Raw genomic sequence first — 23,184 nt, 5'->3', positions numbered from 1 at the left:
ATATTTCATGTAAAGGAAAGAAGATGTCACAGGGTGCCAGAATTACATCAAAGATAATTGGGGAAGGAACACAGGATGTCGATTCCAAAATGTGACAATAGCATATAAGTATGCTTATTTCCTGGTAAATGGATCTAGAAGTGGACAAAACATTCAGTCATATGAGAAGAAGATTATGCTATACAAAATTGGTAAGGATTTTTTATTATTATTATTTTATTTCTAGTTTTATGCTAAAAGAATGAAGAATTCATGCCTGGGAAAAAGCATATATTTTTAAAATACTGCTTCTCATAACAGGTGTTTTTTTTCCTTTTCTCCAGCCCTGATGTCTGAAAAGTCTAAAGTATAAAAATGAACAAAAACTAAGGAGTATAGAGACAATCATGGGTTGGAGAATCATGAGCATTTCAGTCAAATATCTATTCTGTGAAAGAAAGGCATCATCTTTTGGGATTAACTAGTTAAGGACGCCTGAGTGGGACTATCTAGATGTTGGTTTTATTATCTCATAATTCTGTGCATCTACAAATAAAAAAGAACCAATTACCTTAACAATGTGAGCAAAAGCCTTCATTTTTTTAAAATGGAAGAATGTTGTTGATAAAAAAATATTATTTCTATTTTATATGAACACAGTATTAAAAAAGACTAAGAAAAACAAACACATACAGATTATATGTTGAATTCAGTAAAATCTAATAAATGGTTTGTGTTTTTTAATTTTACTTACTGTTGTTGCTGATGCTCCAGTCTCCTCAACTGGGGTGCTAAACCAGGGAGTCATGCTTCAAAATATGGGGAGAATATAGTAATTCTGCTAAAGCTGCATTACATCTATTTAGACCAGTTGCTTGAACATCTACCTATATTTTTATAAAGGCAGAGTGAAGAGAGCTATTATTAATCAATAGTATTTCTGATTATATTATTGTAGAAAAACTCACCCCTCCATTAAATGTCACTGTGAACTGTAGAGAAACTTCTCATACATGTAATATTCAGTGGCAACCACCTCACACAAGTCATGTGAAAAGAAGCAGTTGTTTCAAATATGAAATTGTCATAGAAAACAAGGTAAGAATAATTATGACTTTTAATAGTATTTTATTATGTCTGTATTCCCACACATACCACCATACAACCAGTACTGTGTTCTCTTCGCCTACTTAACTAATCTCTCCTTTTTGATGTGTAGTGCCTCTCTTACACATGAGCTGAGGACTGCTATTACAAAGAGGGGCAGCAAACTGAAGGAATGCTTTCAGTCCACTGCACAGCTGGTGCTTAAAGCAACTGGGCAAGGAATTCCCCATACTGAGGGAGAATACCTATTCTAGCACATGTAAGAGAATGGAGTCTTAGATATCTCCACCTGGGTGCCTGTACTTTTCATTTTGTCTTTTGTGTATATCCAACCTTGCCTTCTTCTCCTATTGCCTCCATTTACTGACACCAGCCTGTGTTGCTGAAGGAGTTTAGGAGTTTATGTTTCTCTAGAGTAAGCCTGCAGCATACATAATCAAGATGGTTGCACCACAGCTGTCACAATCAGATGTAAGGCAGTCACAGAGCATCTGTTCATTGTGGGGTTTTATTAAGTTCTGAGTTCTTTGGTTTTTAACTTAAAGTGGCTTTCCAGGTCTCAGCTGTATACAGATGTCATTATAAATTTCAGTATCTGCAAGTATTTTGAAGTATTACATCCTTAAAAAAAAAAAAACAAACTTCAAAATATTTGTGGAAATATTTGTGAGTTTGTTGTTCCAACAGTAAAAAATAAAAAATTTTAAAAAATTTTTTAAAAAAGGAGACATAACATAGCTAAACTAAATGTTTAAGAGTATAAAAGCCACACAGGCAAAAAAACTAATGGTAATAATGTTGTCTGAGTTTACTAGTAAGTTTAAGATACTTTGTTTTGTACAAGTAAAACATAAAATTTTAATTGGTTCTAAACCTGAGCCTTTTTTGTTTAGCGCTTTGGTACTCAATTCTGTGATCAAATTTAAGAGGTACAATATTTCAAAGCAACTGTGGTGAGGAAAAATCATTTAGTGGAAGAATAGCTTAACTTTGCAGTCTTTAAAAGAAGGCATTTAAGATATTAGATACAAGGTTTTTTCATGAAAATCAAACATTCATGAGAGTGGGCTTGTTATTATACGGTAGCAAAATAAATAATCTTAAAAATTAGACTTTTCTCTTGTTGCCAGGCTGATCCTGAGAAAAACTTCAACACCACATCTAAAACAGTAAGTCTATATTAATCTAACATTTATTCTTTATTGAAATTTCTTCTATATTACAGAATCCTCCAAGCAAATTGGTTTAGTTTCACATTATCAGTTTCAATGTACTACATATGTTCTTTATTGATAAGTTTTCTAAATCCAAAATTTTAAACTATTGTTTATAAAACATAGTACAAAAACACCTGCAAATGCGGAACTTGATATTACTTCACAAAATCTTCTATTTTACATTCTTTTGTACTTCCTAGAATATTCAGATATATATGTATAAATATGGATCGTGATTCTGTGTAACAGATACACAAAATGTGGCAAATTTCTTCTTTATTAATGGTGTCTGGAAGGGATTGAGATGGAAGAGGCAAAAAAATATCGCCTGAAAGATTAAGCCAGTATATAGATGGACTTAAAAAAAATCAGGTTTTCACATCTGTATAATCTGGATGTCAAACTCTACTTCAGTTTCAAAAACATCCACAGTAAGGGAATGTCAGATCTCTAAAAAATTTTTCCCCTAAAGTCCTATTGTTTAGCATAGCCTAGGGATCCAGGGAAGCACATAGCAAATTTCATCTTCATATTATCAATAACAAAAATGTTTAAACAAAAGGAATTAGGATGAAACAATCTAACTTATTAAGGGATATTTTCCTATTTGTTATTTCACTCTAGTCTGTCCACAGAGACATAAGTGAAATTTTCTCATAATAATATAAAACTAATAAAAAATTCTCAGTCTGGTTGTTTTGCATTGTAGCACTCCTACCTATATGAGAATTTCCGCGCAGAAAAAAGGTACAGCGTCAAAATCAGAGCAGCTGACACAGGCATTTGTTTAGTGAGCCCAGGTTGGGGAGAGTGGAGTACACCTGTGGAGTTTGGTAAGAATGAAAATCACTTCCTTGACCAAGTTCATTTAATCCTTGTCTGCCTCATTTATTACTTACTCCTTACAGATGGAAGCACACTGATAATTGCCCATTAATTTGCTAGGACAAAGAGAGGTGGAGAACTGGCATGTCTCTTAATATGAGGGAGTTTTCCAAGCATTCTGGTGTGACGGTGCTTCTTGCAAGGGGTTAGTGAATAAAGCAGACCTTTTTGAGGTCTGTTGTCACTTCTTCCATCTCTTGGGTTTTTCAATACTCTGTGGGGCTCAGCTCCTCAGGTCTCATGTTACTGCAGATAGTCCACATACTGTTAACCATCCTATTCCTTCACATACTACAGAGCAACGAGGTGCTAAAGTCATCACTTCATACAGTGCTTGACTCCTGCAAAGCAGATTGTAAATAGCTGTGCAATCATTCCTGTCCTGTGATGCTAACCAACACTTTGATGATTGTTTGACTTTCAGGAAAACAACAATTTACATCTACTTCATCATATACTTTATTTCTGATACCGGGGCTGGCAGCAAGTCTTGCACTTTTTCTCTGCACAGTGTAAGCCTCATTTCTTGCACAAAATTTTTATTCTGAAGTTAAAATAACACCTTTTCCCCCAGTGGAAAACTTCTGGCTTCTTTTTAAAGGACATGAGGGAGGGGGGGAAATCAACACTGAACTACACTAGGAATCATGACCTGTTGGATGTTCCTCAAGTGGGTTTTATATTTCTGATTCCCAACATTCTTATTGACTTGTTTAATATGAGACAATGCTTTCCAATACTACGACAAAGCTTTACCTTGGTGTCGCTTTCCTGACATCAGACCCTGCAATGTAGATGTGTGGTCCATGAAATTGTTTTCATGTTTTGGTGATATAACCCTTCCATATACTTAAAAACCCAACTTCTTATGAGGCTTTAGTAAGTCATAAAATAAATTATTGTCATCCAAATTCCAAACAATGAAATTATACCATTGTATTCAGCCTACATAACGTTTAGCTACTTTTGACTTAGAGGAATACTACTTTTGTCTTAGTGGAATAAAATAATACCTCGGGAGCATTATTATAGAGTATGTGTTCATATGTTTGCACACTAAGTCTTTTCTTCACCAACACTTTATGTCACTGTAGAAGGGTTTATTTGAAAAAAACATCTGCTACGGTACCACGACCAAGAGACCCATTCCATGAGGCCTGTCCAGTGAATTTCCAGGTATGTTTTCTTTCCATTTGTCTGAAACTTAAAAATTGAAGTCAAGTTCAGTCTTGAAGGTATGACCTAAGTGTCAGAAAGATGCACACAAGCAAGAATCATTTTTCTTTCTTTTTCTTGTTCCTGTGGTATGGAAAGAGAAGGTCCATATGCAAATAAATATTCTGTTTTACCTTTTCCATTATGAAAAAATTGTCATTCGTCTACATGGAGCATTGGAGAAAATACAGTTTCACCCTGCCCTCCCTATAAACCATAAGCTATCACTTGAATAGTGCTGACCCTAAGCTTCTCAGTGCAATAATAATGTAGAATCAGACAGGGAAAGAAGGGACAAAGAATTCTACAATCATTTTGCTGTAGAAGGTGTTGAACCCCATGTTAGTATTTGGTAATAATGCTAGAGGAGAAAAAGTTTCTATGGTAAGGTAAGCAAGAAAGTAGAACAGAGAGTTCAGAGGTGCTTACTTAGGTGGAAAGCTGGAAGGACTAGTGAGAAGGAACAAATACATAAACATTGCAGGAACTGCCCATCTAGACAGCATGTTCCAGTTTGTTTTAAGTTGGCTACAGGCAGGTCTGGAAGCTCAAATTTGTCCACAGGGACACACTGAAGTACTGGTGAGCCTTTATAAATCCTTTTAAGTCCTTTTCCTTCATCGTGTTAACTCTTCTATGTTTTAAAATAGGAGTTTTCTGTCTTTTGCGTTTGTAGTGGGTTGACACTGGCTGGACGCCAGGTACCTACCAAAGCCCCTCTCTCACTTCCCTCTGTAACTGGACAGAGGAGAGAAAATGTAATATAGGGTTCATGAGTTCAGAGAAGGACCAGGAGAGATCACTCACTGATTACCATCATGGGCAAAACAGACCCAAAGAGGGGATATTAATTAAATTTATTACTAACAGAATCAGAGCTGGAGAATGAGAAGTAAAATAAATCTTAAAAAGTCCTTTCCCCTGCCCCTACCTCTTTCCCAATTTCAACCTCATCCCCCCACAGTGGTGCAGAGAGATGGGTAATGGGGGTTATGGTCAGTTCATCACAGGGTGTTCCTGCCGCTGCTCAGGGAGAGGAGTCATTCCCCTGCTCCAGCGTGGGGTCCCTCCCACAGGAGACAGTCATTCACTAATTTCTCCAACTCAAGTCCATCCCAGGAGCAACAGTTCTTCACAAACAGCTGCAACGTGGGTCACTTTTCCACAGGGTACAGTCCTTCAGGCACAGGTTGCTCCAGTGTGGGTCCCCCACAGAGCCACAAGTCCTGCCAGGAAAACCTGCTCCAGCGTGGGTTCCTCTCCCCACAGGTCCGCAGGTCCCTACCAGAACCCTGCTCCAGCTAGGGCCTCCCACGGGGTTACAGCCTCCTTCGGGCATCCACCTGCCATGGTGTGGGTCTCCTCTATGGGCTGCAGGTGGGTCTCTGCACCCCTGTGGTCCTCCATGGGCTGCAGGGGCACAGCTGCTCCACCATGGTCTGCACCACGGGCTGCAGGGGAACCTCAGCTCCGGTACCTGGAGCACCTCCTCCCCCTCCTTCTCTACTGACCTTGGTGTCTGCATTGTTGTTCACGTGTTCTCATTCTGCTCTTCTTTTGCTGAAATTTCATTTTTGCAATAACTTTTTCCCCTTCTTAAAAATGTTACCACAGAGGTGTTACTATCATTCCAGATTGTCTTGGCCTTGGGCAGCAGTGGGTCCATTCGGGAGCCAGCTGGCATTGGCTCTACTGCACATGGGGGGAGCTTCTAGCAGCTTCTCACAGAAGCCACCCCTGTAGACTCCCTGCTACCAAAACCTGGCCACAAAAAATACAAAACCAATACAGAGTTGAAAAGTCTTTTGTTCCTCTTTGATGAGCTCAACACGGAGAGAAGATCTAGACGTGTCTATTTTGGTGTTCTCATTGACAGAGTCCTACTACAGCTTTTATATAATAACAACTCTTTGAATGACAGGAGATTCATAAATCATGACTTTGGGGCTAATCTCATGCCTGAAACACTAATGAAATGTTTTATTCTTCCTTTAATAGGCAGAATATGAGAATCTGTTAATAAAACATGAAACTGAAGAAATAATAGAGATTGAAGAAGTGATGTAATGGAATGCAAGTGAAACGAGCTACTTGATATTTTTCAAGCACATATATCTTGTTGGCAGAAGTTAACAGGCTTTTCATATTCTCTTACTCTTGCAAGCAGTGAGAATAGCATTGCCTGTAGAGACAATTCCCCAAGAGCCTATCTTAAAAGCCTCTTTGTATTTGATTGCATTTTCCATAAACATTTTGGGGTTTTGGACTACTTCTGTTTCTTCTAATGATAAATACTGCAGTGTTTCAGCAAAAATATTTCAGTACTGCCTTGGAAGTTATTATAATATTTTCCAACACCATTCAAAAGAAGAACAACGAAACTTAAGGGGTTTATTCAGGATCTCCAGGGGTTCAGTGTCTTGAAAAAGGTACAACTGTATTGATACTGTGATCAGGAATAAAAATTTGTCAGCTGTATGAAAACTTACTGAAAACTAGCCAAGATTAAACCTCTTAAGAAAGATCATTTGCTCGTACAAAATGGTATTATTAAAGAGCTCATGATATAGTTTTCTAAGTCCACTTGTTGCCTTTAATCTGTGTTGCTACATCCCTTAGCACAGCATGTTGCTCACTGACATTTATAAAACCAAAAATTTCCTTCCATTCTTAATCCCTTCATATCTGTGTTAGATGAAAAAATCACTTAATATGTGATTTCTAACAGGTAGCAGATAATTATGTGTATATGTGTGGAGTGGGAAATGTTGGAAATGGAACTTTCAAACTCTCCAGCAGAAGCCTGCTACTTGCTAGCTGCAAATAGTACAGGCTAGTTGGGTGGGTTTATAACACCTGGATAAAATAGAAGCATCACATCCTGAATCCTCCAATTAATAAGGAGATGTGAGAAAAACCCATCAATTTTGACCTTCCATTTGAATAAAGTTGAATACGAGTCAGCAGTGCCCTGGTAGCCAGGAGGGGCAACTGTGTCCTGGGGGGCATCAGGCAAAGCATCACCAGCCAGTCGAGGGAGGGGATTGTCCCGCTCTGCTTTGCACTGATGTGGCCTCACCGTGGTGTAGCTTGGGGCACCACAATAGTAAAAAGACATAAAGCACACAATGAAGGTCTATTGAGATGCAGAAGGGCTTAGAGGGGAAGCCATACTGGGAGCAGCTGAGGTCACTTGGTCTGTTCAGCCTGGAGAAGGGGGGGGAGACCTCATTGCAGTTATGACTTCCTCATGAGGGGAGATAGACAGGCACTGACCTCTTCTCTGTGGTGACGGAACTGCATGAAGCTGTGTCAAGGGAGGTTTAGGTTAGATTTTAGGAAAAGGTTCTTCACCCAGAGGGAGGTTGGGCACTGGAACAGGCTCCCGAGGGAAATGGTCACAGCACCAAGTCTGCCAGAGATCAAGAAGCTGGACAATACCCTCAGGCACATGGCGTGATTCCAGGGGCTGTCCTCTTCAGGATCAAGAGCTGGACTTGATGATCCTTGTGGGTCCCTTTCAACTCAGGATATTCTCTGATTCTCAATTCCATCAAGTCTCAGGATGCTTAAAGTCATCTCAAGTAGCTGAAATACTCTCACGGTAAATAAAGTCCTCTCAGGGTGATAAAATTCCACTAGACAAGATTACCTTCAAGGGATCATCTTTGAAACTAAATTTTTCTATGGTTCTGTGTTTCTAAATAAGTTTTCAATAAAAATTTCTTTTGAATATCCTTTGGAAGAAGAATCAGAGGAGGATCCTTCTACTTAAGCTCAAACTGCCAAAAGATAAAAGCACCTGCATCAGAAGTGGACAGCTTCTGGATCATAGAGAGGCTACTCGACACTAGTTTTCTGGCCTCTGAAAGATAACAGACTTTGGTAACACCAGCAGTAACACCAGCTTTGCTTGGGAATTTTTAATTTTTTTTAATTTGTTTGCATTTTTGAAAGCTGTAGGTAAAGACTTGCCTTAAATATAGACAAGCAAAGAAATCCCCTAAATAGAACAGTTCCCTTTTCTGCAGTAATACCACTGTCTTTTTTTATGGGCTGTTTGGATTGTTCTACCGCAGTATATTCCAGTTTAAAAACAAAGTACCCAAATCCTTAAAACTCAGTCTTCTTCATTTTGTTGCAGAGATATAAAATGTGAGAGAGCACACAAAATGCAATGTTACCACCACACAAAATTGAGTACTTTCTTCCAAAGAGAAGAACACAGCACACTGTAGGGTTTTTCATTCTTTGTGATCAGAAGTCCTTTCTTCTGTCTTTACAGCACAGTAAGTGCTCAAAAAATACCCACATGGATAAGTATGGAATTTCTTTAATCTGCAAGTACATTGAAACTTTGGACAATGGACTGCTTTTTCCTCTGAATTACTGTCATAGGCCCAGACCTGATATCTTAGCTTTCACTTGCTTTTTCTGTTGACATCTATAATATGATAGGGATAGTCATAGTGATTCTTACCAAAAAGAGTTGCTTCTTTGACTAAATCTACTTTTTGGTAGAATATCCATCTATTTGCTCTTAATTCCCACTCTTAGCTTCATAACTGTGCTTCAGAAAAACTTTGTCACATTTTTATTCTCTACTAGCACACAAAGAGAGTGAATGTCAATGAATTGGTCCTTATAAAGCCACCATTGCCTTAGACTTTTACTTCTGAAACCACAAAAGACCAAGGTCAGGCTCTGTTGATTCTCTCATGATTGTTGATTCTCTCATGATTCTCTCATCTCTATGGATGACTGGAGTTTTTTAAGTTCTGGATGTTCAAAGTGAGTTGTTCATCTCCTCAATCAACAAAATAGTCATTAACAGACATGATCAAATGCACAAACACAATCATACCGTGTTGTTTAACAGATTGATTTTTGATTCATGCCTGGCTCTATTAGCACATTCCTTGCTCTTTTAGTACTTCATGTGAGCAGGTACTTTTTCCCCTTTTTTTTTTTTTTTTGGATAGAAAATAATTTTGAAGTCAAAAAGTTTCTAATATGAGTAGACTTGTGCAGTGGGTTGAACCTGGCCAGATACCAGGTACCCACTAAAGCCACTCTCTCGCTCCCCTCTGCAACTAGACAGAGGAGAGAAAAAAAAAACCAGCAAAGGATTCATGACTTGAGATAAGAGCTGGGAGAGGTCAGTGATTGATCACCTTCATGGGTAAAACAGAATCAAAGTGGGGATATTAATTAAATTTATTACTAACATGATAAAAGCCAAAGAGTGAGAAATAAAACAATCTTAAAAACACCTTCCCCCCACCCCTCCTTCCTTGAATGTTCTCCCTCCTCCCCTCCTGCTGTGCAGGGGGATAAGGAATGGGGGTTATAGTCAGTTGCTGTTTCTGGGGTGCAGTCCTTCACGAAAGAGCTGTACCAATGTTGGTCCCTCACAGGGGCTACAAGTCCTACCCGAGAAAAACCTGCTCCAGTGTGGGCTTCCTTCTCCACGGGCTGCAGGTCTCTGGCAGGACCCTGCTCTATCCTGGGCCTCCCACAGGGTCACAGCCTCCTTCATGCATCCACCTGCTCCAGCATGGGCTCCTCCATGGGCTGCAGGTGGGTCTCTGCACCCCGATGGTCCTCCATGGGCTGCAGGGGCACAGCTGCTCCACCATGGTCTGCACCACGGGCTGCAGGGGCCTCAGCTCTGGTGCCTGGAGCACCTCCTGCCCCTCCTTCTGCACTGACCTTGGTGTCTACTTTGTTGTTCCCATGTTCTCACTCTGCTCTTCCCTGACTGGAATTCTTTCTGTGCAACTTTCTGTTCTTAAATATGTTATCACAGAGGTGTTACTATCACTCTTGATTATCTTGGCCCTGGCCAGTGGCAAGAAGCATGCCCTGGAGCTGGCTGGCAATTGCTCCACTGGACAGGGAAAGTTTCTAGCAACTTCTAACAAAAGCCACTCCTGTAACCCCCTACCCCGCTACCAAAACCCAGCCCCAGGAACCCACCACATCTTGCTTTGCTACACTTGTTCCCTTCATAATATATGAGTTGTGGAGAAGAAAGCAGGTCAGATATCCACTATATGGTGTTGGCTGGTCTCAGTGACAACTCAGTATAATTAACATTTACAATTAATGTAAGAGAACGAACCTGGAAAACAAGTGCCCACTTATAGCTCTTCAGTCATCAATCCACACTCTAGCTGGAATCAAGGAAGCAGAAATACTCATCAGACTCATTTCTGGGTCTCTAGAAAGTAGGCCTTTTAGTCCCCAAGGAAAGTCAGCACTGCACTATCTTTAGCTTCCTCTCTTGGAAATATCTCTATCTCAGTTAGGTATGAATAGCTGACATATATGAACTATATGTTCAGTGGGATAGGAATGACTGGGGGATTTTTAAAAAAGCAATTCCTGGAGCATCCTGAAAGGGTGCTGGGCAGCAGGTGAATTTTTCCAAATATAGTAGCCAAGAAATGGGAGTGGTAGAGAAGTACATGGGCTGTTCTCTCTCCTATATTTTTAACTCCAAGCAGAAAGGATCTGCCTGTTTTTAAGAGGAAAATCTTGACATACCTTGCTGTTTGAAAATGTCATGTTTTCTAGTGATGCTTCAATTTCAACATGTGAAGAAATAAAATTACTTTACATGGATTATAAATCTCCATATTTAGTAAATTACATTTTCTTCTGTGAAGCAAAGCCTTTTGGGGTATAAGGGAACTTTTGACATTTTATACTGTTTATAATAACCTTCTTCTTTAGAAGATGCACAGCTATGACATGAGAAGGTAACAAACGCTCAGCATCAGGGCCTTGAGTAGCTATTTGCATTTGGATGCTTACTACCTGCAATTTCTGTCTGTTTTAGTGGTTTGTGGTTTGGCTTTTTTCATACTTGGAGAAATGGACTGAGGGCAAATCCACATCACAGTTTTTGATAGTGATCTATATTATTTGAAGATTTCTGTCAAGGTTTAACCAGCACAAATTCATACCCAAGATTTGAAATCCTCTTTTTCCACTTAAAGAACTTTTGTAATTTGCATTGTCATCTTCCTGAGTGCCCCCACAGACCTGACTATTGCCACCCAGTCCTCCGGATCTTCCCTGCTCAGAGCCCAGGACGCCCTCTCAGACCCTCCGGTCCATCAGCAACACCACAGAAGGGACAGTCTCCAGCTCCTCACAGCCCTGCCCCACCCAGCCATGGGCCCCACTGAGCCAGGCACACCTGCAGGCCCATGACCCACCCCAGTCCCAAAGGAGGTGCCTGATTGCAGGGGTTGGGGCTGCCCTGGGTCCCCTTGATCTGGATTGGGGGTGGGATGGGATGGGGCTGCTAGGTCTTGTCCTGGTGCCTTCCATGGGGAACTCCCATCCCCCACCCCCCATCCCCCAGAGATGTCTTATATTGAGAGATGCTTTGTACTTCTCAGTATTGCTTAAAGCTAGAGAGAAATACACATAAAAGAAAATATTTTTATGCATTTGCTGGATTCCCAAGCAGCAGCATACTCTGTAAAACAGAAAGGGAAATTTAACAAGCTAATTGCTTGTTAGCATTATATGCAATCATGAGTTAAGCATTTACATAAATTTGCTATGAATCAGGAGGGAAGTGATGAACATTGTATTTTGCAACACTTCCGATGCTAAGACAGTTCCCCAAACACAAGGGAGGGAGACAGCCCTTTTTGTAGCTATACAGCCCTCTAAAATACAGTCTTTCCATCTTCTCTGAACCTGAAGACTATGACAGAAAGATAAACGAAATAAAGACATTTTGAAATAGAAGGTAGGTCTACCTTTTTCTTTCCAACTGTTCTGTTTGCTGAGGTATTCACTGAGACTTTAGGAAGTCCGGGACTGGAGAGGATATCCTAGGCAAATATATAACAAGGTGTCAGAGGAGTATATGGAATGAAGTTGAATGGAGGGAGTTTTTTTGCAAATAAAGTACCTGCTGCCTGTTAAGAAAGGTCCTAGACACAATTTTTATTTTTTTACTGGATTTGATACTGGATTTGTAGAAGTTAGACAGTGCTCCTAGATCATAGAATTATGATCAAGGAATGATTTGGGTTGGAAAGGACCTTGAAGATCATTAGTTCCAATCCCACCATGGGCAGAGACACCTTCCACTAGATCAGGTTGCTCAATGCCCCAACCAACCTGGCCTTGAACACTCCCAAGGATGGTGCAACAAGTTCTCTGGGCAACCTGTTCCAGTGCCTCACTGCCCTCACAGTGAAGGTTTTCTTCCTTGTATCTAATCTATATCCTTGAAAGCAAAGAACTAATACCCTCAGCAAACTTATATACTGGGTAACTTGAGTTGAATGATACTGATGTGACCCATTTTGATGTTTTATTTTTGCAGCTGTTTACCCACCTGCCTGACATCTATTAATCCTAAACTTTGTATACAGCAGACAGATAATCAATCTTTAGACCTTAATATAGTATCCACCAAATATATGTCTGCAAGGTTTATGCAGTGCTCCTGAGATCACCAGCTTTACAAATCAGCACACAAATTGTTTTGTTGCATCTATAATCATGTCTTTGGAGGATTTATCCACAAAAAATTCTTCATTGAGTCTGTCAGTGAAAATATCCTTCAGTGTTAGTACCCAGAATGACATATGTCATTCCTAACCCAAGTAATAACTAGTTGGACTTGCAGGTGTCTAACACAGCTAAGCATGTGCCATGATCCTCCAGACTGGAGGAGTCATAGGATTTTTCCTCATCACAGATATTCCTCTATTTGCAGGCATGAATGGGTCAGCCATTGAAAATTTCTCCTGTGTGATTTATAACATTTGCCTCATGAACTGCACTTGGCAGGCAGGAAGGGGTGCTCCAGCAGATACACAGTATTTTCTCTACTGGCAGAACTCAAAGTAAGTAGGTCTGCTTGAGTCAGGGAAGCCTGAATTCTCATTCAACACATCACACTCCCCGTGTTTAATGAAAATACCTTGCTTTACACAGAGATGATGGGCAGATGGAATGTGAGCTTTACATTAAAGATGAAAACGGCAGAAACGTGGGATGTAGATTCCAAAATGTGAGGATAGAGATTGAAAAAGCTTACTTCCTAGTTAATGGGTCTAGCAAAGACTCCCTGATCCAGTTCTATGATGAGTACATTGAACTGTATAAAATTGGTAAGTAAATAATTTATTTTGTCTTTATTTTCAATATTGCATGAGAAGAGTAGAGTATTTATCCCTGAGAAGGAATCGTGAACCCTGCCTCACCTAGAGGTGAAAGTAATAGACTGTGGCATCTTCAAGAAAAGCTATTGCCCAAGCAAAAGAGCAATGAGGGAAATTAAGCAAGAAAGCTCCACAGCTGCAATCTGGCTCAGATTCTTTAGCAATCTACCCTTATTGGTTTTAGGTTTTTCTCAAGGAAGGTTCACAAGACTTAAAAAACTGTACTTTCCCCTGATGTCCTTTCAGTGATGGTCAAATGCTTTTCAACAGAGGAGACTTTCTAGAAGTTTATTTGAGCGGAGATTTCTGCTTTTCATTGCCAGTGGGGTTGACATAGAGTGGCACCATAGCCCTGATTAAATTAATTAATACACATACAACAGAGCTTTCACATGTAGTGCTCTACTTGAAAGTGTCCTGTGCAATTACTTCTACTGTGGTAAAGTCTCATTGGCATTGTCACGTTGGTTTTGGTATTGTCTTCAAAATGTAATGTTACTCACCGCAGATGAAACAAGACTGTTCTTTGACCAAGTAGCCCATCACAAATAGGCCAGGCCTGTCCCTAAAGATTGATGTGAAGTAGTAATCTAGCTGAAATTAAGCTTTCCTGCACCAGCCTTTTGTCACCCTTTCTGCTGTGAGTGACTGTCTTTTGCTGTTCCAATAATTAAGTCCTTGGCAATGATCAAAATATAAAGGTCCTCATATTTTTGCTTATGAAGTTAGGGGAGATACATGAAAAAGTTGCCTAAATTATTAAAACTGAAGTGTCTTTCTTAAATTTGTATGGCTATTTCTTTTGCAAGGGGGGAGTAAACTGTATAGTTCACAACATCAAGAAACCAACACCATCATGTGACAGAAGCATTGTTGTGAGGAGGCTTAAAGACAAAAAAGTGTATTGAATGTCTTACTTCTTACTTACTCTGGGTTAGCAGCAGCTAGTTCATCCACAGTTATAAACATTCTTTCAGAAAAAAGACAGTACTCTACTTTATTCATCTAGAAAATGAAAGGGGTTTGTATCTGTGCATGCTCCTATATCATCTTCCCTGGCTTAATTTCTTTTTTTTTTTCTGATCCTGTGGACATGATTTAGAAAACATTGGTCTTCCAACTATTTCTGACAAGTCCTAAGAAAAATAGATACAAAAGAGTATCTTCCTTCATAGGGGTGTTACTTGTAATTTTACTCTCATCAAAGCAAAAAGGGGTCAAGCGATTTTAATCATTTGGATTCTTGGTTGTGTCATTTCAGAAAAGCTCATGCCTCCATCAAATATCACTGTCAACTGTGATGAAAATAAAAATGATTGCATAATTCAATGGCAACGACCCCAAATAAGTCACTCTAACAAAGACAAGTGTTTTGAATATGAAATCAACATAAAGTATAAGGTAAGAGGAATTTCTTCACCCATGTTTAACAATAATTCATATGTTTGCATTTACCAGTACACATGGGTGAAAAGAAAATCAGTTTCTCTTGTATGGTGCAGTCTTCCTCACATGCAGCACCATATTCCTTGGTGGCTGTGCCTCTCAGGGATCCTGTTATGCCATACTGCCACCTTTTATTCTTTTTTTTATTCCTGCTCTCTTGAGTGAGATATTGCTGGAGATATACTACGTAACGGAGACAGTCCCAGAGGAGAAACTTGGTTAATCAAGATTTGAACATATCACAGCTTTATCTGTGACAACACTGAGAAAAAGCACTTCTTTCAGTAAAACCTCTTGGAATTGCCCTGGATTGGAGTCTTTCCAGTAGTGACTGCATAGCTGTGAAAGGGCAGAGCTGGGCTTTAAATAGTGAAAAGAGAAATATACATTCACTTAACAAGTTTGAGTTGATGGAGGTGAATTTCTCTATATATGAAATGCAAATAGCTTACCCAGATATAAGCATCACACTTGTTGAAGATTCATAACCCTAAATAAAAGGAAAATAAATGTGAGAGAAAGTAGAAAGGCAGTGTGATTAAGCACGGGTTACTGGGGGAATGATATAAGCTACAGAAATTCAAGACCTTGACCTTATAAGTCTTTTTGCAACAATTGGGAAGGAATGAGCTTGCTGTGTTCCGCTGCTAGAGCATATGTAAACAGCTGTAACTGTGGTATAATTGCGGCAAAAGACCACAGGGTGGCAGACAGTGACTACAAAGGAAAAACCTTCCTGAACTACTACCAGATTTGGTCACTTAGTGGCTCATTGAAGGCCTTCCCTAGATTTCTGAAATTTGGAATTTCTTAGTCTGGATTGAGCTTGCTATTTCATGATGAGTTTTCTTGCAAGCCCAACTAACTGCAATGAAACAGCAATATTCCTCTGAATTACTTGGCTATTGCAACAAAGAAACCTTATTGAAAACTCCATGTGGCACTGGAATAAAAGTCAATTGCAAAAAAGTTATACACACTTTTTAACATCTTTTTAATATGACTTATATTCATTTTATAAAGAATATTGAATTTCACACCTTGTCTGAACTTCTGAGCTTTTTTTAATAATAAGTAGCAGTTTTCACTTTATTAATTATGTCAAGGTCCAACAATTACTCCAGCAATTGAGCAGCATAGGCTCCCTTGAGACTATAAGATGCAGCTATAATCATGTCTTTGGAGGATTTATCCATAAAAAATTCTTCTGCAAAATTTATTGCTTTACCACTGCCTGGTCTAAACTTGTATTTCTTTACCAATACACTATGACCAACAAATGTTGTACTACAGTCGGCCTTCAAACTTTATTTTTCACAACTGAAGTTATTTGCATTGGGAGCAAATGCACACAAAAAAAAAAAAAAAAAAAAAAAAAGATAACTTCATGAGTAATATAATTTCAATCGTATTTTTTCATGTCTGAAAAAATGTTTCTTCTTCAGGTATGGGGTTTTTTTTAAGGCTTTATAGATCAGGATATCTGGGAAACCCAAAGGCAAACCTCACCAGTGAACTGAGCTAAAAAGTCACCAAATACCTCCCCCATGTCCTTTGTAACTAGTTTCCCCCAACTCTGTAAGTAACAGGTCTGCTTTCTTCTTAACCTTTCTTAATGTCAATGAACTCATAAAAAACTTTCTTGTGTTCACTTTCCTCACTACTCTTAACTCCAGCTGAGCTTTTTCTTTCTTGACTCTATTTCTATATACACGGATGATATCTTTGTATTTCTCCCAAATCCATTCTTCTACCTTTTGAATAATTCCTTTTTGTCTCTGAGCTCAGACTCAAGCTTCATGTCCTGCAATGCTCACCTGGCACACTTGATTGATTTTCTGCACACGGAAATGGACCATTCAAGTGTGTCCAGAGAAGGACAATGAAGCTGGTTAAGAGCCTGAATCACAAGTTTTATGAGGAGCAGCTGAGGGAACTAGGGTTGTTTAGCCTGGAGAAAAGGAGGCTCAGGAGGAAGACTTTAATGCCTTCTACACCTGTCTGTAAAGATGTCGTAGCGGGGTTGATCTTTTCTCCCAAGGAACAAGTAATAGGACAAGAGGAAATGGTCTCAAGTTGCACTAGAGGAGGTTTAGACTGGATATTAGGAAAATTTCTTCACTGAAAGGGTGGTCAGGCATTTGAGCAGGGAAGTGATGGATTCACCATGCCTGGATGTGTTCAAAAAAAACCATGTGGCTGTATGTTTGGTCCAGGTGGCAGGATAAAACTGACCTCTGCCAGTTGCAATGCTTTCCCTTGAATACCAAGGCCTATGGCTGTATTTTTCTCAAGCTGCCTGAAGAGGGTCCAATCTGCTTCCTTTTCTCGATCGGATGATCTGAAACAAAGACCTACTACATTAACATCTGTGCTGGTCTGTTCTCTGTTGCCTACTCACAAGTTATCTTACTGGTTCATCATTCAAGACAGAGCTCTATGCATACAAGGCACTCCTTTATACACAGCAGAAGGACCAGGTTACCAAGCCTGTTTTCAAGGACACTATCACCCCCCTTGGTGAAATGTATCCCATGCCTGCTCAGTAGCCCCTGTTTCTCAAAAAGGGTCCCAAGGTTGTAGAAGACAAAACCCTGCCTATAACACCAGTTACTCAGCCAGGTGTTGACTTGCTGGATAACTGCAGTTCTGCTCAAGCCTTTTGGTCTCACTGGAAGGACTGAGGAGACACCATCTGGACTTTCTGCTCTTCACCATCCCCCCAGTGATCTACAATCACCCTTGAAACCTTTCAGATTACCCCTAGGCCTATCACTGGTGTCCACACAGAAGAGCAGCAAGAGGTTCAACAGCCAGACAAGTCTGGCTGTCCTTATGCAGCATCCTGGATCCTGGCCCCTGGTAAGCAATAGACCTCCATAAAGTCAGGTCTGTTGATCAGTGGCATCATTCCCTGTAGGAGTTCTTTTTAACTATCATACACATTTTCTCTATTTTTTTTAATTGTGGTGTCTCTCTTCTAAAGTTTGCAAAAGACCAATTGTCCTTCTGGAACTGCATTTTGTTATACTTTCACCTAGACTGATCTCTGTGCATAAGGTAGCTTGTTTGCAAGTACTAGAAGCTGTCATGGACAGCAGCTTGCCTTATAAAATCTTAGAATAGTTTAGGTTGGAAGGGACATTAAATATCATCTAATTCCAAACCCCTGCCATGGGTAGAGGTACCTTCCACTAGACCAGGTTGCTCAGAGCTCCATGCAGCCTGGCCTTGAAAACTTCCAGGAATGGGGCATCCACAACTTCTTTGGGCAACCTGTTCCAGTGCCTCGCCACCCTCACAGTAAATACTTGCTTCCTAATATCTAATCTAAACCTACGGTCCTTCAGCTTAAGGTCAAACCTCCATGTGCTATCACTACGTACCTTGTGAAAAGTCTTCTCCAGCCTTCCTGAGGGACCCTTTAGGTACTAGAAGGCACTGTAAGGTCTCCCTGGAGCCTTCTCAACTCCAAGCTGAACAGTCTCATGTTCAGATGCCACATGAGCATGCATGCAATTATTTCATAAAACAAGTCTGGATAAATTTAGTTTTGTTTTAAAATGGAGTATTTCAAAATAATTACAAAAATACATAACTCTGGTAGCCTAATGGAGATTATATAGTCTGCAGTCATTTGTTGTGTGTGGTCACCACATTACACACTAGTTATTATGGCTATTCAGAAAAGAAAGAGCATATTCTATTCTACTTGTCAAAAATGTAGTTGGAGGGCAGCCTAAAATAACTGTGAATCCCTGTCAGTTCCCAAATATTTTCATCCAAAAGAAAACAATATTTACATAGTATTTGCAATTACATATAGTGACATTTATTGTATAATTAAAAAATTAGATGCAAACTTAAAAGTTTATTTCACAGATTTTTATCTTCCTTTTTTTCCTGGTGTGTGTAAGAATAAGGTTACAGTTTTCATTCAGGTCTGATTTGCTTGTGTTTGAGTTTAATCACCAATCTGAAACAAGATTTGTATCTCAACTGCAATGGCAAGGAAAACAAATATTTTTTCATAGCAGAAGTAGTTACTATATAAACTTGGCATTGTGGATTAGTTAGATATTAGATACTAAATGTTGGATAAATTACTAGTTCTTCTGAACAAATTGTCAAGTAGACAAGAAAAAGAATGCAGAAAAACAGGACAGTAGATAAAAATTACTTATTATCAAAACACAAAAAAGCAATGATAATGTTTTTCGTTTTTTTCTAAATTTACAGGATAATCCTGAAGGAAAGCCCAAATATGCTTTTAAACAAGTGAGTCTGCTTGTTCTATTAATCAGTAATACATATTTGTTTCATAGTCAACCGTGAAAAGTAAATAGTATGCAAATGCCTTTAAATCAGTATGTGTTCAGTGCCCTATGCTTTATGGGACCCTTATTTATAGATTTCATGAATGTGTCAAACTGCTAAATCATCATGATATACATCATTTGTTATACATTCAAGAGCAGAACTTTATTGTTTTTCTGTAAGTATTTTCAAAAAAACTTCTATTTTGCATTATTTTGTCTACTCTTCCTCTCAAATATTTGGAACAGAATTTGAAGTTACACATCACAGAGGAGAAAACATAAAACAGCTCCTAAGAATTTCATTTTGTTTATGAAAAGCATAGACCACAAAAGCCCTTTGGGTGGAGGGTGTCTGCAAGTATGCTGAACCTCCTGCTAATCAGTGCAGCTTTAACATCCCATCTCTGTGCTGAGGGCCTCCAAGAGTAAGAGTGTTTCAATAAATTGTAATAACACTAAGTATTGCAGTCTTCTACTTACTTACAGGTTTGGCAGGAAAGTTATGCTTTTCCTGAAAAGTCATAATGCAAAGACCAAGGCAGGTGAGGTACAATGCAGACAGCTTATTCCTCAAATCACTCAGTGGTAGCATGAATGGTAGTATTGAAAGAACACAGTTCAAGATGTTTTTCTGTCTCTGTCTTTGTGCTCAGGGAAATTATCAATAAATCAAACTGTATCATAAGAAACCACAGGATATACTTTTACAGTGTAAAAGATAAAAAGATTCTAAATGTAAAAAGTTTAGTGAGTGTCAGGTTGTTTTTGAGATACGCAGTTGCATATATATATACGTAATAAACATGAATACATTTATTTTTTGCTCTGGAACAGCAGTCTACTTTAACATACAATGCTTTCATAGTCTCTTAAGAGTTTCACTGGTAAATGGCAAGTGCATATTTTCAATACCTAGGCATGGAACAAAGAAAAGCAACTCAGTTTTGCTTTGTTTTTAGGAAGGGGGAAATAGTCACACATTTCCAAGGTCCAACACAAGAAAGAAATATCTCTTGAAAATGAGAACAGCTGGCAGTGCCTGCCTTGTGAACCCAGCCTGGGGGGAATGGAGTGCACCTCTTGAGTTTGGTAAGAACAAATCCGTGTCCTGGGCTACTCTTGCCCCAGTGATATCCTGTCTACCTCACACATTGCTGTGCACCTGCAGACACACATATATATAAAAGGATTGGCTAACATTTTGCTTCAATCTACACTACAGAGAGGAGTAGGAAGAGACTTAACAGATCTCTTAACATTCTAACATAGGAAATAATATAAAAAATTTACACGGAGCTGAAATGCATACCTGCTTACTGCAGGGGATGGACAAGCAGGCTCAATGTTAATCCCTCCCAGCAGACATTTCTACTATATGTTAAATTACAGAGTTCATTTTTATACCAAGCCAAACCTTTCAGACTGATATTCACCAATAAGTCACCACAGTACATGTTTAACAAGAAGTTCAACAAGACCAAGTATAAAGTACTGCACCTGGGTCGGGGCAACCCCTGGTATCAATACAGACCTGGGGATGGAGGAACTGACAGCAGCCCTGCTGAGAAGGACTTTGGGATGCTGGTGGGTGAAAAGCCGGATGTGAGCCAGCAATGTGCACTTGCAACCCAAAAAGCCAATCATATCCTGGGCTGCATCAAAAGCAGTGTGGCCAGTAGGTTGAGGGAGGGGATTCTGCCCCTCTACTCTGCTCTCATGAGACCCCATCTGGAGTGCTGCATCCAGCTCTGGCAGCCTCAGTATGAAAAGTATGTGAACTTGTTGAAGTGAGTCTAGAGGACAGTCACAAGAAGGATCACAAGAGGGCTGGAACACCTTTCACAGTCTGAGAGAGTTCTGGTTGTTCAGCCTGGAAAACAGAAGGCTCCAGGGAGACCTTGTTGCAGCCTTCCAGCACCTAAAGGGCCTACAAGAAAGCTGGGGAGGGACTTTGTGCAAGGACATGTAACAATAGCTCAAGGGGGAGGGGCTTCAAACTGAAAGAGGGTAGATTTAGGTTAGATATTAGGAAGAAATTCTTCACTATGAGGGTGATGAGTTCCACAGAGAAGCTGTGGAACTGCTCAAGGACAGGATGGGGCTCCAAGTAACTTGTTATAGTGAAAGGTGTCCCTGCCCATGGCAGGAGGTTGGAACTAGATGATCTCTAAAGGTCACTTCCAATCCAAACTATTCTGTGATTCTATGATCTATTCCTCTTTATTATTAATAATAATTTATGACTGTTTCTCCTTCAGGAAATGAGGAAATTATTTCTTCTTCAGTGTGGATTTTACTCATTGTAGCATTTGTAACACCATTAATGGCAATCATTGCAATTTTGTTCTTCAAAAGGTAAACTTAATTTATGGATTTATTTATTTTATATGGGCGTGTGGAACATCTGAAGTTCTTAAACAAATAAGGTAGAGATGTCTTTGTAGTATAGGTAAACTAGTTTTCATTCCCACTGTAATAGAAATTGATTCAAATGAGTAATCCTAATGCAAGTGCTATGATGGTAATGCCCAAAGTCTCTCCCTAGTTGATCCACACAACTTTTTTCGGGGCATATTTTGTCAATGTGGCAAGGAGAGCAATTGTATGCAATTACTTATATTAACATTACATCTGCTCTGAATATTTGCAATGCAGACTGCCTATACCACAGGTTTTTTGATTTCTTGAACTAATGAATTTGTTGCAAACACAGGTTGATTTTACTTACCAGGAAAGATTTCGCACTGTTTATTAGAATTGTCATAGCACACTCAATGTGTCTGGAAGCACATAAGCTAAGCAGACTGTCTCTTGAAATAAACTATTTAAGTGAAGAAAAAAGGATATTCTGTGGTATGATGGACTCTGCATAGGAATATACAGTAATTCAGAGAAGATGCTGCTTTCCCAACTTGTTATAATTTTTACACCCACTTTTCACTGTTTGTAGTGACTTAAATAGTGGGACAAATTCTTTTTCATTTTCAAAGAAGAAACTAACTACTAGCAAATCTTTAACCAAGAATGAATCTTTTACTGTCCAAATTATTAGTGTATTCTTGATACGTGTTCATTCTCTGCTGAGATTATGTATATTTTTCAGTTCATTTCTAAAACAGAAGAGGAAGATAAGAACTTGCTAAAGTTAAAGGGTGCAATGGTTTTGTCATATTACGGTTATTTCACTTTTGTATTCAATACTCTTTGATTTCTAGGACTGGCTGTTGGAAAGCAGCATTTCCACAAATCCCAGGGCCAAAACCTGCTTTTTTTGGACTGCCTGATACAAATCCAGAGGTATGTTCTCTCTTTCTATTTTTATATTTAATGTGTGAAATACATACAAAATTCTACTGGATGAATTTTTAAATTGTAAGGGACTTATTACAGAGTATAACTCTTCTTTTTGCCATATTCTGAAGAAGTACAAGAGAAAATCAGCAGGCAAGTTTGTTAAGGGAAGTTAAATGTTGTGCTCTTCCAGAACCGTGGGGTTTCTCCCATTCCAGTCTCACAGGTGCAGAGACTGACACTTCCACTGGTAGATTCAGGCAGCAGGATGAGCTGTGTGTTTCCCCAACATGAGGCACAAACATGTACAATGACACAATAGAGCAGAGTGATGCAGCCAGCCACAAAGACCAGCACAGGAGGCTCTACCAACACCACGTCAACATCACGGGCAGTTTCATAAATAGGGGCCCAGACATCACAGTCCTCCTGCTACTCTCCAGCTGAGCAGGGCTGAAGTTTGCCAGTGAGATGAGCATACACTCTCACTCTCTTCATTTACAAGCACCATACATTTGCAAGTTC

General features: G+C 39.4%; 1 protein-coding gene across 1 annotated transcript in view; it reads left to right on the top strand.

The window, feature by feature from the left end:
• LOC127479702 (granulocyte-macrophage colony-stimulating factor receptor subunit alpha-like) overlaps positions 1 to 23,184 on the top strand; it is a 29,574-nt gene that overhangs the window by 5,170 nt on the left and 1,220 nt on the right. The window contains exons 3-13 of the mRNA XM_051806996.1: positions 16 to 191; positions 938 to 1,077; positions 2,217 to 2,255; positions 3,013 to 3,136; positions 13,156 to 13,285; positions 13,377 to 13,552; positions 14,865 to 15,004; positions 19,289 to 19,327; positions 20,328 to 20,457; positions 21,627 to 21,723; positions 22,584 to 22,665. Of these exons, the coding sequence (XP_051662956.1) occupies positions 16 to 191; positions 938 to 1,077; positions 2,217 to 2,255; positions 3,013 to 3,136; positions 13,156 to 13,285; positions 13,377 to 13,552; positions 14,865 to 15,004; positions 19,289 to 19,327; positions 20,328 to 20,457; positions 21,627 to 21,723; positions 22,584 to 22,665 (1,273 nt within the window). The remainder of the gene's footprint in view (positions 1 to 15; positions 192 to 937; positions 1,078 to 2,216; positions 2,256 to 3,012; positions 3,137 to 13,155; positions 13,286 to 13,376; positions 13,553 to 14,864; positions 15,005 to 19,288; positions 19,328 to 20,327; positions 20,458 to 21,626; positions 21,724 to 22,583; positions 22,666 to 23,184) is intronic.

Source organism: Manacus candei, unplaced genomic scaffold (genome assembly GCF_025592945.1).
Source record: "Manacus candei isolate 608988 ecotype Guabito, Panama unplaced genomic scaffold, ASM2559294v1 h1tg000069l, whole genome shotgun sequence".
NCBI classification, from domain to species: Eukaryota; Metazoa; Chordata; class Aves; order Passeriformes; family Pipridae; genus Manacus; species Manacus candei.
Note: the sequence above shows the minus strand (reverse complement) of the source record. Positions and strands in the feature narration are given on the sequence as shown.